This window comes from Mustelus asterias, chromosome 20 (assembly GCF_964213995.1).
Source record: "Mustelus asterias chromosome 20, sMusAst1.hap1.1, whole genome shotgun sequence".
Taxonomy (NCBI): domain Eukaryota; kingdom Metazoa; phylum Chordata; class Chondrichthyes; order Carcharhiniformes; family Triakidae; genus Mustelus; species Mustelus asterias.
Genome location: NC_135820.1, coordinates 64317811 through 64334813, shown reverse-complemented (window position 1 = coordinate 64334813; position 17003 = coordinate 64317811). Strand labels below are relative to the sequence as shown.

The following is a 17003-nucleotide window of genomic DNA, read 5'->3' as shown; positions in this document are numbered from 1 at the left end:
CTGTCCTTACCTGGTCTGGCCTACATGTGACTCCAGAGCCACAGCAATGTGGTTCTTAATTGCCCTGGCAAGCCACTTAGTTTCAAGGGCAACTAGGAATGAGCACGGCTGCCTCACAGCTCCAGGGACCTGGGTTCGATTCCCAATTTGGGTCACTGCCTGTGTAGAGTTTGCACATTCTCCCCGTGTCTGCGTGGGTTTCCTCCGGGTGCTCCGGTTTCCTCCCACAGTCCAAAAGGTGTGCGGGTTAGGTTGATTGGACATGCTAAATTTACCCTTAGTGTCCTGGGATGTGATAGGTTAGAGGGATTAGCACGGTAACTAAGCAGGGATAGGGTCTGGGTGGGATTGTTGTTGGTGCAGACTTGATGTGCCGAATGGCCTCCTTCTGCACTGTAGAGATTCGATGATGATTTCTAAATGTTGGCCAGCCAGTGACACCCATGTCCCACGAATGAATAGAAAGAAATTTAGATGTTATAATTCAAATTGTCTGATAAATTGCTTTCCCCCAGGAAGCTTTTTTTGGCTCTTAAATTGACAGCAGCCCTCATGGAATGGCACAGCAATGAATGCATGCCTCCGAAACCAAGGAGTTCAACTGTGAAATCTATTAGTTATTGAGTCTAGGTTTTCAAACCAAGGTCTCTGGACCCTAAGGGCAACATCAGTATCCTCAGAATCTGTGAATTCCTGCCCATTATCGGACTTCTGTGCTTGCCGAATGGCTTGAACAGTTCCTAGACATCAACAAATATGGTTTACTGCAACGATAACACCAGAGTCTACCTCTAGCGAGGTGAACAATGCACTGTGTGGGGCGGATCGGCAGCCCCTCTGGAGCTGATGATAATCAGGTAGAGGGTATACGGGGTGGCCGATTCATTGCCCTCCTCTTACACACCCAGCGTTGAAATGGAAGACCTTCTGTCTGAAGAAGGGGTTGGGGTTGAGGGAGGTGGTGCCTTCACAGGAGCCATCACGACATATACAAGAGATCCCCTCACACTGTAAAGTCTGAAACGCTCCCCTACTGCTTTGCCATTTAAAATTAGAAACTGCATTGTAAACCACGGGACAAGATATCTACTACTGAGCAGTTGTATAAGTTCATAAAGGGGCAACATACTATGAGAGGATAAATAGAGATAACAATACAGACCTGCCATCCAATCTCCTAAATTTAATCAATGTTGCATGTGAAAAAAGAAAAGGGGATTAGATTGTACCCTTATAACACACGTCATATTTATAGAGATAAGCAGTAGTTACAACTTCTCATCATTAGGGCAACGCACAAGCTTGCTATTCAGGAGCGCTTCTTTTCCAAACAATTCCGACCTGGAATTCTGTAAATCTAACAAAATTAGTGGATTAGCCATTCGCGGAGAGCAGCCATTAACAGCAGATGGCCACAGTCTTTCCTTCTCGTGATTTGGTGTCGTGCTTCTTTGGAAATACCAACACATGCGGCCAATTTTGACTGCAGGTGCTATAAGAGAGGGTGCTACAGGTTCAGCCGCTCACTGTAGAACCCCCATTTCCATCAACTTCAATTGGGAGACTTGGATGATAGACTGCTCAATCAGCGCCGTCTGTCTCGCACCAACGCTGAAAGTCAAAAATCACCCCCATGCTGTTGTTCTACATTTTTAAAAAATCTTAAATTTCATTTCCTTCAACACATCCAGAAGAAGTGAAGAGCCAATTGACTCAATGTCATAAGAATAGTGGGGAGGGGGTGAAATGGGTGAACAGGAATGGTGCAGAATTCTGATCTTCTGTAGAATTCCAGAAAAAAGGAATCGTTTTAAAAAAAAAACAAATCATTTGTTTGTTATATTAGGGTATGGCAGGCAGTTTCTGAGTAAGTTTTTAAAATATGTATTCAAAGCTTTTTAAAAATGTTTTATTAATGCTTTTACATCCAATTTTTAGCGCCTCCTCAAAGGCAGTGTAGGAGCATGTGATAATGGAAACATAATGGAAACAGGAGTATAGAATCATAGAATCCTACAGTGCACAAGGAGGCCATTCGGCCCATCGAGTCTGCACCGACCACAATCCCACCCGGGCTCTATCCCCATAACCCTATGCACTTACCCTAGCTAGTCCCCCTGACACTAAGGGGCAATTTAGGATGGCTAATCCACCTAACCCACACATCTTTGGACTGTGGGAGGAAACCGGAACACCTGGAGGAAACCCACGCAGGCACGGAGAGAACATGCAAACTCCACACAGGCAGTGACCCAAGTCGGGAATCGAACCTGGGTCCCTGGCGCTGTGAGGCAGCAGTGCTAACCACTGTGCCACCGTGCCACTGCATCTGCAAGTAGTGATCAGAATTTAAAGCAATTTCAGCAGCTAAATGCATTTATGGCAGTCCAGAATGTTCCTTGAAGCTTTCCTTAAAGGGGCAGAATCTACTTGCATGACTCTGGAGAGGCAAATCAGGCCAACATCATGTAATCTGTTTTTGAAAAGAATTATCCCTTTAAAAAGTTATTTTTGCAGCACTAATATATATTTACTCCAGTAAATGTCTTCCTGAATGCCTAATTGTAAAGGGTGATTTAAGCTGTAAAGTACATTAAATGTTTCATTCACCACATTCCAGCTGAATTTGTACTGAACTGTTTCGTGAATCCTGGGGATTTAAAATGGAAGGTTATAGAACTAGGAGTCCAATCATTTTCCCCTGCCCCATCCAAAAATTCATCAGAAATGATTTACACTGGGATAGAGGAGGATGATGAACTGAGTGCACAGTGACATTCTGTGGTAAATTGGTCTCAATAATTGTCCCTTTGCTGACAGTTATAACCATTGTTACACAGAATGAGTTATAATAGTTAATCACTAAATTAATTTTATCTTCCTACACAGCCAGTCATTCTCCTTTTCTTAAAATTGACTTCCTAAATCGTACCACGGCAATATAATCTCTGAAAGCAGAATGGAAGAATGATTGTAAGGCTGTTCCCTCCACTTGACTGAGTTCTTGTTTGCAATTCGGGATGGAGGAGTTAAGTGGAAGCCAGAGGACTCCATTAAGGCAGTGTGAAAAACTCAAACTGAGTCATCCCGGTGGTATGCGCAAACGATGAGGAGTATGTTACGCACACACCCTGTTGAATACCAAAAACATAAAACATGTGTGGGCATGCTTAGAACAAAAGGAAAATATGCCTACTCTGCCCAGCTTACTTGCTCACATACACAGGATTATTCGAAGATGGGCAGCTGTAGGTATAATCTCCCTGAACAGCTAAGCACTTTCTCCTTGGATTACTGATCAAAACACACAGGATAAGATCTTTTTCCCAGACTGGCCTTCCCTCCCTTCTGGTGGCCACCCTACCAAGCAAGTGAGGCAGGGTCTAAACTCAGGTTTTTTAGTAGCGTTGGTGCTCTTACTGCCACTTTAATGTCTGCATAGCTCAGCTGGTAGCACTCACAACTCTCAAGAGAGTTGTATTTTCAAGTCCCACACGAAGGCTCGAACATCTAAGCTGACATTTTATTTTATTTATTAGTCACAAGTAGGCTTACATTAACAGTGCACTGAAGTTACTGTGAAAATCTCCCAGTCGCCACACTCCGGCACCTGTTCGGGTACACTGAGGAAGAATTTAGCATGGCCAATGCACCTAACCAGCACGTCTTTCGGACTGTGGGAGGGAACCGGAGCACCTGGAGGAAACCCATGCAGGCACGGGGAGAACGTGCAATTTCCACACTGACAGTGACCCCCAAGCCAGGAATCGTACCTGGGACCCTGGCGTTGTGAGGCAGCAGTGCTAACCAGTGTGCCACCGCGCCTCGTCTTTCAGTACAGTGCTAAGGAAGCGCTGCGATTTGAGAGCTGTAATCATTAGAGAGTTCAACTCCCCGTCCAGGCAGAAGTTAAGGATCAAAGACACTATTCAAAAGAGAAAGGAAGTTCAGCACTCAGCCACCGCCCCCACCACTAAAACAAGTGACTCATTTAACTGGTACTTGTGAGGTCTTGCTTTGGACTAATTGGCTGAAAAGTTCACCTGTAGCATCTGTGTTTCGAAATTGTTTTCTGCATAGTTTTTAAGAGAAGCTTTTCGGAGACATGATAATGTGCTGTCCAAGTTAGGTTGATTGGCTGTGCCTAAATTCTCCCTCAGTGTACCCGAATAGACGCCGGAGTGTAGCGACTAGGGGTTTTCACAGTAACTTCATTGCAGTGTTAATGTAAGCCTACTTGTGACACTCATCAATAAACTTTAAACATGGGGTTACGGGGATAGGGCCTGGGTGGAATGGTCAGTGCCGCTCGATGGGCTGAACAGAATCATTGTTGGGATTCTATGATTCTAAGTATAATTTCTATTAAGCAACATGTTCAGTTATAATTTTAGCTGATATGGCTTAAAATATATATTTTTTAAATCTGAAAAAATATAAAAGTATAAAGGATGCTTCCTTAATACAAGAATGTTGGAAAAATGGTTATAATTTGACCCCAGCACTCTATGTCAAACAATGAATTGGATTTTTTAAATGCTCAACAGTAAATTAAACAGTAATAGATTGAATGTTTAGGTAAAATGATAGAGAAAGGCACGGAGGGATTTAAAAAATCATTAGGGATGGATGTTCAGATTAATTCTGACACTAAAGCCTTGATCACGTCAAAAAATGGTACACTAATTGCAAGGTTAGCAGGCACTGGGATAAATTCCCTACAAGGCATGTGAAAGGACAGCCAGGGACACAAAGTTCCTCAAAGGAATGGGTTGGATGCCAAAATAGCTTTCAAGTAAGTACCTTTTACTTGTCCACCAACTTAATGTGCTTTTGGCAGGACCCGACATTTGCTAACGTGGGGGTGCATTGCTATATATTTGACAGGCTACTTTGTCAGGGGTATCCACAAAGGAGGCAGCATTTGGCAAACAGTTTTACTCCACCTCAGTAACACCTTCCCTTAAAGTGATGCAATCGACAGACCTGAGGGACTGAGTTTCTGCAAATTGGTTGAATTTAGAGTCAGAGTTATCAGTTTGCAACTTAATCTTAAATAGTCACATTAATCTAATCGAGCTGGAAGATTCACAGTAACCTCAGCCAGGTTAGCTGACTCGCCTTGGATAATAGTATTTGAAATGAGAGGGGGGGGGGGGGGGGGGGGGGGGGGGGGCGTGGGGGAGGGGGGGGAATAACCTGAACAAAACTACTAATTGTGGCCAAACTACAAATACCGATTTCATACTTACGTGTTGTTAACAATCTGTAGTCTCTCCCCTTTATTGAAGGAAAGGTCACTTGCTGTCCTGGACTCATAATCATAGAGTGCCACAAAGGTGGTAACGCCACCTGAAAAGAAACAGAGGGACAATCTGATAAAATCAGCACTTTGCGGAAAATCTGTACAATTGGCAGCCCATGTTACTTACACAAGAGTGGAAGAATAGATCGTTTGGTCCCTCAAGCCTGCTCTGCCGTTCAATCCGATCATGCCATCCTAAACGCTTGTTGCACTTCAGAATCACAGAATTGCTATGGCGCAGGAGGTGGTCATTTGGTCCATTGTGTCCGCATTGGCTCTCCAAACAACCATCATGACATCGTGCCATTCCCCTGCTATCTTCCCCCGTACCCCTGCACATTGTTTCTGTTCACGTAAACATCTAACATCCTCTTGAATGCCGCAATTGAACCTGCCTCCACCGCACTTCCAGGCAGAGCATTGCAGACCTCAACCACTCGGTGTGTGAAAAAGTTTTTTTCCTCACATCACACATGTTTCTTTGGCAAAACATTTTAAATCTGTTCCCCAGAAGGGAAAATACTACGGATGCTGGAATCTGAAACAACAGAAAATGCTGGAGAAACTCAGCATCTGTGAAGAGAGAATAGATGTGGAGATGCCGGCATTGGACTGGGGTGAACACAGTAAGAAGTCTCACAACACCAGGTTAAAGTCCAACAGGTTTATTTGGTAGCAAATGCCATAAGCTTTCGGAGCGCTGCACCTTCGTCAGATGGAGTGGAAATTTCCACTCCGTCTGACGAAGGAGCAGCGCTCCGAAAGCTTATGGTATTTGCTACCAAATAAACCTGTTGGACTTTAACCTGGTGTTGTGAGACTTCTTAGAGAGAATAGAGCCAATGTTTAGAGTCTGGATGACCCTTCGTCAGAGCTGTGCCCTCTCATTCTTGATCCTTTTGTGAGCAGGTAGAGTTTCTCCCTATCTACACTGTCCAGCTCCCCGGATGATTTTGAATACCTCTATCAAATCCCCTTTTCTCTCTGAGGAGAATAGTCAAACCTCTCCAATCAATCCTCATAACTGAAGTTTCTCACCCCTGGAGGTATTCTTGTAAATCTCTTCTGCACTCTCTCCAATGCGTTCACATCCTTCCTATAATGTGGCTTCCAAAACTGTGCACGATACTCTAGCTGACATCTTGCACAAGTTCAGCATGATCTCTTTGCTCTATGCCTCTATTAATAAAGCCCAGAATACTGCAATGCTTTATAAACTGCTCTCTCCAGCTGTCCTACACACGTACACCCAAGTCTCACTGCTCCTTAAGGATTGTACCCCTTATTTTCTATTGCCTTTCCATGTTCTTCTTTCCAAAATGCATCATCTCACACTTCTCCGCATTGAACCTCACCTACCACCCATCTGCCCACTCGACCAACTTGCTTATCTCCCCTTGAAGTTCCACACTGTCCCTCGCCACAGTTTGCAACACTTCCAAGCTTTGTACCATCCATCAAGATTTAGATCTTTAATATATATCAGGAAAAGCAAGGGTTCCAATACTGACCCCTGGGGACCACCACTACACACCCTCCTCCAGCCTGAAAAACAACAATTGACCATTACCCTCTGCTTCCTATTTAGCGAATTTTGTACCAATGTTGCTGCTGCCCCTTTTATTCCATGATCTATATCCTTTCTCACAAGTCTGTCGTGTGGCACTGTATCTAATGACTTTTGAAAGCCCATATCACCAGCATTACCCTCATTGACCCTTCTGCTACCTCCTCAAAAATCTCTAGCAAGTGAATTAAACACGATTTCCCCTTTAGAAATCCACGCCAGCTCTTTCTAATCAACCCACGGTTTTCCATGAGACTACTAATTCTATCCCAAATAACTGAGCAGCACGGTGGCACAGTGGCTAGCACAGCTGCCTCACAGCGCCAGGGACCCAGGTTCAATTCTGGCCTCGGGTGACTGTCTGTGTGGAGTTTGCACCTTCTCCGCATGTCTGCGTGGGTTTCTCCCACAGTCCAAAGATGTGTGGGTTAGGTTGATTGGTCATGCTAAATTGACCCATAGTGTCGGGGGAATATCAGGGTAAATAGATGGGGTTAAGGGGAAAGGGCCTGGGTGGGATTGAGAACGCTGCCAACTTGATGGACCGAATGGCCTCCTTCAGCACTGTAGGGGTTCTATGATTCTACAAACTGCTTTTAGAAGCCTGACCATCACTGATGTTAAAGTGACTGGTCTGTAGTTGCTGGGGCCATCTTGGCAACCTTTTTTTTTTGAAGGGCATAACAACCTGCGTTCCAACTTTCTGTGCTCCTTTTATGAGCAGGGCAAAGTCTGTTTCAACATCAACATTTACAAGTTTCACACCTTTCTGCTTTTTTATTCCTTGGACTGAAATTAACATCTTTGCGCTTCCCCACATTATAGACCATCTGCCATCTTGTTGCGCACTCACTTGACCTGTCCACATCATCCTGAAGCTTCCCCCGTCCTCCTCAAAGCCCAGCCCTTCACCGAGTTTGGTATAATCAGCAAACCCAGACACATCACCCCACGTCTCTTTATCTAAGTCGTTATTATAAATTGTATTTGTACGTTCCAGGAAAAAAAAATCAAATTTATTTGCTTTCATGTCATACTTTTCTCGAGCTCCCTTTTCGAGATCCTGGCCAGGATTCTCTGATCGCGTTCGCCCCGCTACCTTTGCCAGCGAGGACGGAGAATTTGGCGCTCAGCCAAAACTCCATTTGCTACAGCGGGACCGGAGAATCCCGGCCACAGGCGAATTGGAGAATTCCGGCCACTACCTGCTCCGCAAAAAATCTGGTAACATGGTGTATGTGACCACTAATGGTCAATCAGCAGGGACCGAGACATTTGTTGATCAGCTGGCTTTATCATCCTCAATGAGCTACCATGTTTCATCACCTACTTTATTACCTTAGTGCTGCTGGATCTATCAAAGGATATTCATCATCAGAATTGCTTGGCTTGCAAATGAAAAATAATGATACATAAAACATGACTGAATTCTTGGCAATGATGCAATAAAACAGGGGACATGGCAGGAATACAGACACAGTGACCTGAAGATATTGCTGTGCCCAAAGGTGGGAGGAGAGCCGTGATTCCAATGCCGTACACAACACATGTTTTGAATCATAGAATCCCTACAGTGCAGAAAGAGGCCATTCAGCCCATCAAGCCTGCACCAACAACAATCCCACCCAGGCCCGATCCCAGTAACCCCAAGTATTTACCCTGCTGGTCTCCCTGACACTAAGGGACAATTTAGCATGGCCAATCAACCTGGCCCACACATCCTTGGAGAATTATCATGGTAAATTAGGCTACCAAATTCATTAAGATTTAAAGATATCTGTATAGCAACCTTCATGACATCAGGATATTCAGAAATGTTTTACAACCCATGGAGATTTCTGAAATGTTATCACTGTTGTAGGAAACATAACAGCCAATCTGTGCACAGTAAACTCCCACGAACAATAATGTTGTTAACAATAATTTCTCTCAACCAATGTCAAATAATAATAGTCTGTGTGGAGTTTGCACATTCTCCTCGTGTCTGCGTGGGTTTCCTCCGGGTGTTCCGGTTTCCTCCCACAGTCCAAAGATGTGCGGGTTAGGTCGATTGGCCAGGTTAAAAATTGCCCCTTAAAGTCCTGAGATATGTAGGTTAGAGGGATCAGCGGGTAAATATGTGGGGGTAGGGCCTGGGTGGGATTGTGGTCGGTGCTGACTCGATGGGCCGAATGGCCTCCGTCTGCATTGTAGGGATTCTATGAATCAATCAGTCAGCACTTCCAGGGATAATTTCCTTGCCTCTTCTTTGAAAAGGGCCATGGTGTCTCCAACAGTGCAGCATCCCCTCAGCACTGCGCTGGAGTGACAGCCTAGATTTTGTGCTCACGGGACTTGGAACGCACAATCTTCTGATTCAGAGGAAGAGATGCCACTGCTGAACCACATCCGTCACCAGGATAATGTTGATAGGCTGGAGGAACCGTTCAGAAGCCCAAAGGCAGCTCACAGGTTCGCAAGATCAGAATGAAAAGGAATTAAGAATCTAATGATAACCACGAAACCATTGTCGATTGTTGTAAAAATCCATCTGGTTCACTAATGCCCTTTAGGGGAGGAAATCTGCTATCCTTACCTGGTTTGGCTGACACGTGACCCCAGAGCCACAGCAAAGTGGTTGACTCTCAACTGCCCTCGGACAACTAGGGATTGGCAATAAATGCTGGCCAGCCAGCGACACCCATGTCGGACTAATGAATTTAAAAAAATTTAAAATAAAAAGATCAGCTAAATGGCTCTGGAAAGTACAGGTGAGTTATCAATAAGTTGGAAAGGGAGAGAGCAGTAGCCTTCAGTTATAATTTGAGTACTCCTGCTCGTCCTGGTTTTACAGCAAGACAACTTTTTTAAAAATTGACATACTGTCTGAGGTGGTCCCTTTAAAGACAACTGGTTTGGCTGCTCGATGCGAGAAGGGGCTGACCACAACACGAACAGCGTATGCTACAATCATTCACAGACACAGTTGGCAAAGGGGCTTTAAATTACATATCACAGTGGGCACATGCCCTGGGTGCATACAGGAAAACTCGAATCAATACGGCAGCTGGCACAGTTCTGTTGCAAAAAGCAGAACAGCACAGTCCATTTTTTTTTAGGCAATATTGTTCATCAGAAAGAAAAGCTCATCAGCTGAGAGTGTTGTGAAACCAGATTGAGACACCATCCCCTGTAAACAAGTGTAAATATGTATTTGAGGTATCAAAAACACATAGCAATAGACAAGTTTAAATGCAAAACAAAAACGACACAAATAAAAAAGAGTGGCTTGCAAATTAAAAAACTGCATTTTCTCATTTACAGGGCAGCACAGTGGTTAGCACTGCTGCCTCACAGCGCCAAGGACCTGGGTTCGATCCCCGGCTTGGATCACTGTGTGTGGAGTCTGTACGTTCTCCCCGTGTCTGCGTGGGTTTCCTCCGGGTGCTCCGGTTTCCTCCCACAGTCCGAAAGGCGTGCCGGTTTGGTGCACTGGCCATGCTAACTTCTCCCTCAGTGTACCCAAACAGGCGCCGGAGTGTGGCGACGAGGGGATTTTCCACAGTAACTTCATTGCAGTGTTAATGTAAGCGTACTCGTGACTAATGAATAAATAAACTTTAGAAGTGCAAGCAGCAGATAATGTGGAACTGGAGAATGGTTTCAGAAAACGGGTTATCGCAATTCCAATTTCTCTTGGCATAGCGTCCACAATAACGTGAGTTAATGTGGAGCGATGACACAAAAAACAGCACGTCGCAGGAAACCACACCAGGAGAGGGTTACATCAAAATTTAAAACTTCTTGCAAGAGTCATTCAGTTAGGATTTGTAGAGCTTCAGTGCGTTTAACCTTTCAGAAACTGAGGAAGGACAAATTCTAGTTCTAAAGGTTTGAAAAGCCACCCTGCCTTCTGTACAGATCACAAGCGCAGGTCAGTGGCAACATAATCCCTGTTTGCATTTTCCCAGAAAAGCTGTAGGCAGCAAAGCTAATTAATTCGCAGTCCAAGCACACTGGGGCAAATGGAACATTTCCTTTCACACCTGTGGTGGTGACATTTACTGTAGAAAAGATGCTAGTCAGGCTAACACAGAAACATCGGTTGGTTTCTGTGGGGTGAAGGCACGGTGGCACATTGGTTAAAAGTGCTGCCTCACAGCACCAGGGACCTGGGTTCGATTCCCGGCCTGGGTCACTGTCTGTGTGGAGTTTGCACGTTCTCCCCGTGTCTGCATGGGTTTCCTCCGGGTGCTCCGGTTTCTTCCCACAGTCTGAAGGACGTGCTGGTTAGGTCGTCATAGAACCCTACAGTGCAGAAAGAGGCCATTCGGCCCATCGAGTCTGCATCGACCATAATCCCACCCAGACCCTACCCCCACATCCCTACATATTTTATCCGCTAATCCCTCTAAACTACTCATCTCAGGACAACACTAAGGGGCAATTTTAGCATGGCCAATCAACCTAACCCGCGCATCTTTGGACTGTGGTAGGAAACCGGAGCACCCGGAGGAAACCCACGCAGACACGAGGAGAATGTGCAAACTCCATACAGACAGTGACCCGAGCCGGGAATCGAACCCAGGAGGTCCCTGGAGCTGTGAAGCAGCAGTGCTAACCACAGTGCTACCGTGCCGTGTCTTGGTCATGCTAAATTCTCCCTCAGTGTAACCCGAACAGGCGCTGGAGGGTGGCGACTTGGGGGATTTTCACAGTGGCTTCATTACAGTGTTAATGTAAGCCTACATGTGACTAAGAAATAAATTTTAACGGTTGGTGCTGGGGGGTGGGGAGGGAAGGAAGAAGAAGGAAAGGCTCCTCCTCAATCCTCAAACCAAAATCAAACCCGAATTTCAGGCCTGTCAGCACCTTTGGGCAACAGAACATTGCTCTTCCCTTTTGTATTTCAATTGTATTCCTCAGCTTGTGGGTGAATGAACTGGAGCAGTGCTAGTGCTCAGCTTCCACGTGTCCCCCATCCTTTGAAATATTAATGCTGTCAGATGGTGCTGGGACATGACAATAATCTCTCTGCTCGCCAACAGAAACTTTTGCACTGGTTTTCTGCCAGCGCTATTCGAGACAAAACAAAACCTTCCTCACAACTTCTCAGCAATTATTTGTACACTTCAGAGACCTCATTCTTCTGACTCATGCCAGTTATCATTTCACTTAATTAATAACACTCTACTCAATCACAGGAAATCTCTGAAAATGCAATTTCATCAGATTGTTAATTACGCCAACAAAAAAAAAGGCAGTAAAATTTCCAGGACCTCACTGTCCAGACAAACATTTGTTTTCTTCGTCGATGAACGATATCGCCTCGAGGTTGAATTGTGCTGTTTCTCCTTTTGTAATGGAGGCATGCCATAGTCTGAAAGGCGTGCTGGTTAGTTGCATTGGCCATGCTAAATTCTCCCTCAGGTGTACCCGAACAGGCTCCAGTGTGTGACAACTAGCGGATTTTCACATTAACTTCATTGCAGAGTTCATAGAAACCCGACAGTGCAGAAGGAGGCCATTCAGCCCATTGAGTCTGCGCCAACAACAATCCCATCCAGGCCCTATCCCCATAACCCCACATATTTATCCCGCTAATCCCTCTAACCTACGCATCCCGGGACACTAAGGAGCAATATAGCATGGCCAGTGCACCTAACCCGCACACCTTTGGACTGTGGGAGGAAAACCGGAGCATCCAGAGGAAATCCACGCAGACACGGGGAGAACGTGCAAACTCCACACAGACAGCAACCCAAGCCGGGAATTGAACCCAGGTTCCTGGTGCTATGAGGCTGCAGAGCTAACCACTGTGCCACCGTGCTGCCCATAACAAGCAAGTTTACTTGTGACACTAATACATTTTTTAAAAATTGGTTTTGTTTCCTTGCATGCACCCAGGGCACGTGCCCACTGTGAAATGTAATTTAAAGCCCCTTTGCCAGCTGTGTGTGTGAATGATTGTAGCATACGCTGTTCGTGTTGTGGTCAGCCCCTTCTCTCATCGAGCAGCCGAACCACTTGTCTTTAAAGGGACCACCTCAGACAGTAGGTCAGTCAAATTTTTTTTTTTTTTTTAAACTTGTCTTATTGTAAAACCAGGAGGATCACAGGAAATCTCTGAAAATTTGAGAGCGCCTGCCGGTTTCTAAAGATAACTAAAGGCTACTGCTCTCACCACCTCCATCTTGTTGTTACCCCTCCCGCACCTCCCAGAGCCACTCGGCCAATCTTTTTATTCTGATCTTGCGACCCTGTGAGTTCCCTTTGGACTTCTGAATGGCTCCTCCAGCCCATCAACATTATCCTGGTGTCGGATGTGGTTCGGCAGTGGCGTCCCTCCCTCTGAATCAGAAGATTGTGCGTTCCAAGTCCCATCAGCACAAAGTCTAGGCTGTCACTCCAGTGCAGTGCTGAGGGGATGCTGCACTGTTTACTTGGTATTGCACCTCAGTTGTCAGTGTGTGCAGCTCGCGCACTGCGGCATCAATCAAAGGCTGGGTGCGATGGACGTTTCTGGTCTTGGGCATTGCAGTCCAGAAGATCCATAGCTATTCGGAGGCCGCCCCAAATACCACTGTGCTTCCGGGGGCTGATAAATGCACTGATTGATGGCCGCAGTGCAATTACTTGTAATGGGATCATGAAACGGTGTCACAAGGACATCACATTTGCACACACTGTGACGCCTTGCAGTGGCATCACTCTTCAATTCTACCAGTAATGAGAGTCAACTGGGACCTCGGTGAGCTGTAGCACCAACAGTCTATCTTCTTTAATCAATGAGCTTTAACAACAGAGAATCGAATAGACAGGGAAATAAAGTGAATTACAGTCAAATTAAGTACAGAAAGCAAAATACAGATAAAGAAAGATTGATTGGATTAAAAGAGAGAGAGAGAGGGAGGAGGAGAGGGCAAAAGCAAGGTTTATTTTAGTTTACATTTTCCATTTCAAAAAACTTGCAGAAACAATTTGCTAGCTGCAGGAATGAGATTCCACAGTGTAAACTCTTCCCTCTCTGGGCCACAGAGAGACAGTGGCGTTGCAGGAACTGAAATCGCGTAATTAAAGGGTCCTTGTGCAGTAAGCTCTGGCACTTATTTTGTGGCAAATTTAATTCATACTTACTATGCAAATGCAGCAAAGTTGTGAAATTCGCAGGTGCGAGCTCCTATTCTCCTGTGGCTAAACGTGGAGCATAGCAAATTTGCCAGAAATTTATGGCGAATTACAACTCAGAGTATCTCTTCCTTGCCACAAATTTGTGGGTTATTTCCACATTAATAAAGTCGTGGGCATTTATCTCACTATTATTTGCATAGAATCCCTACAATACAGAAGGAGGCCATTTGGCCCATCAAATCTGTACTGACCACAATTCCACGCAGGCCCTAATTCCCATAACCCTCATTTACCCTGCTAGTCCCTCTGACACGAGGGTCAATTTAGCATGGCCAATCAACCTAACCCACACATCTTTGGATTGGTAAATTCTGAACACAGCAATGGGAGAGGGGGAGACACACACAGGTGAACTCTTTCACAGGTTTCGGGACCCCGATGTCAGGACCAAAAAGGGTGTCCCGAGCCCACACTTGCAGGCAGCAAGACCAGCTCGACAATGTTACCGGAGATTACCTACTAATTAGACACCTCCAGGTCCAAATGAAGAGCTCGCAGATCAGTGACAGGCGGGTGCTGCTTTGTAAGGGTGGTGAACAAGGAGCATCTCTCTCTCCACAGACAAGTTCAAATAAAATATTCAGGATGGCCAAAGGTGGCATACCCTGACAACGAAGAGGGGGAAGTAATTGTGGAGGGGGAATAATTAAGGCCACAGGGGCTGGATTTCCTGCCTGCAGCCTCTTCTGAGTTATGGAGTCCTTGACTCCAATGACCATGTGACTGCCTCAGTGAGGCCACCTCCATTAAGCTGGCAACCTCCTTAAGTGGCAGAGGGCGGCCCCACTCAAAGCCTTCAATTAGGGCCTTTAACGGTAGCATAGTGGTTAGCACTGTTGCCTCACAGCGCCAGGGACCTGGGTTCGATTCCCAGCTTGGGTCACTGTCTGTGCAGAGTCTGCACATTCTCCCCGTGTCTGCGTGTGTTTCCTCCGGGTGCTCCGGTTTCCTCCCACAGTCCAAAGATGTGTGGGTTAGGTGGATTGGCCATGCTGAATTGCCCCTTAGTGTTAGGGGGACCAGCTAGGCTAAGACTCGATAGGCCAAGTGGCCTCCTTCTGCACTGCAAGATTCTACGAACTCAGTGGAGTGGGTAGCCAATCCATACCCGCCCCTTGCCCGCTGCTGGGAAACGTCCCTGACAGCAGGTAGGTTTCGGGGAGCCATGCCAAAGTGGCTGCACACTGCTTCATTTCCCACCACCCAGGAGCCAGTAAAATCCAGCCCACATTATCCAAAACAACAGTGGGCAATTTTAGTTACATATGTGCCGCAAGCAGCGATCTTGGCGCAGTGGTTAACATCCCTGCCTCTGAGCCTGAAGCCCCGGGTTCAATTCCCACTCCAGGATCTGATGACCAAGGAAGGTGCGTTAATAACTTGACTGCGTTAACCTGCAAATCCTCCCAACACAACAATCGTTGGCGGTAAGAGTGGGAGCATCTCCTGGTCAGCCACACTTGATGTGGAGTGGCGCCCCTCAAACTATAAGCCCCTGGTGACAGATTAGCAACCTGTTTCAGGAATTACTAGCTATGGAAAGTAAAGAACAACAAAGAACAAAGAACAAGTAACAGGCCCTTCGGCCCTCCAAGCCTGCACCAATCGCGTGTTCCTAACTAGACCATCCGTTTGTATCCCTCTATTCCCAGTCTGTTCATGTGGCTATCTAGATATGTCTTAAATGATCCTGGCGTGTCTGCCTCAACCACCTTGCTTGGTAGTGCATTCCAGGTCCCCACCACCCTCTGTGTAAAATACGTCCCCCACATAGCTGTATTGAACCTTGCCCCCCATACCTTGAACTTGTGACCCCTTGTGTCACAAGTCTGCCTTAATGCACCACCAAGTGTGGGGAAGAGAATTGGAATACGTGGCAAGCTCTGCTTTCTGCCTTATTTTCAGAAAGGACCGCAATGGAGAAATGAAACTTGCTTTGAGTCCTGAAGTTTACTATAGACTGTTCACCTTTCAAGGATCCGCCTTGTTCAGCTGGTAATATTGCATGCAAGAGACAAGAATTATTCTGTCAACTTGTTCCAATGGGGACGGCATGGTGGCATCGTGGTCAGCACCGTTGCCTCACACCACCAGGGACCCGGGTTCAATTCCCAGCTTGGGTCACTGTCTGAGTGGAGTCTGCACATTCTCCTCATGTCTGCGTGGGTTTCCTCCGGGTGCTCCGGTTTCCTCCCAAAGTCCGAAAGACATGCTGGTTAGGTGCACTGGCCATGCTAAATTCTCCCTCAGTGTACCTGAACAGGCGCCAGAGTGTGGCGACTAAGGGATTTTCACAGCATCTTCAGCGCAGTGTGAATGTAAGCCTACTTGTGACTAATAAATAAACTTTAAACCTGTCGTGGGGTGTCTCCCACCCCCCCCAGGGGGCGCAACAGTGAGTACAGCTCCTGGGGGAGAGGGGCATGGCCAAGCAGCGGCCGGGCATTGTCCCATGGCACTGTCTTTGGCACTGCCAGGTTGGCATCAGGCCCATGACAACCTGGCAGTATTAACCTGTGCCAACAGGCATTGCCGGGGCAGGTAGGGATGCCTTATTGAGTGGGGGGGGGGTATTCACTTGTATGTGGTGGCGGGCCGGAGCGGACAGTGGAGCACGGGATGCTGGCAATGTCCATCTGGGGAAAGGGGAGGTGGTGCCAGCTCCGACTCTGGAGGGCGGGGTGGAAGGCAATGATCGAGGCCGGGGAGGGGTGGAAGGGCCGAGGATCGTGGGAGTCGGAACCCCTGACACCTCCGGGGTGGGGGAGGGGGGGGGGGGTCTAGCGGCGTGTTGAGGCCCCATCCCCCTGCGTGACAGCGTGAAACATGCCCCCCCTCCCCTGGATTTTCTTTTTAGCAGAGTATAGTAAAAACTGGAGAGAAAACCAGCCGGTTTTGCTGGAAAGAAACACACCGGTTTTATCACCAGAAACAACACTCTGCCATTCTTTGGTAAGATTT

At 46.5% G+C, this 17003-nt stretch overlaps 1 protein-coding gene across 3 annotated transcripts in view; it reads right to left on the bottom strand.

Moving 5' to 3' along the window:
- The window catches only part of LOC144508589 (proto-oncogene tyrosine-protein kinase Src-like), a 192272-nt gene that overhangs the window by 69111 nt on the left and 106158 nt on the right, over positions 1–17003 (bottom strand). For all 3 annotated transcript variants that reach the window (XM_078236707.1, XM_078236708.1, XM_078236706.1), the window contains exon 3: positions 5253–5352. In XM_078236707.1, coding sequence (XP_078092833.1) covers positions 5253–5352 — 100 coding nt within the window. The remainder of the gene's footprint in view (positions 1–5252; positions 5353–17003) is intronic.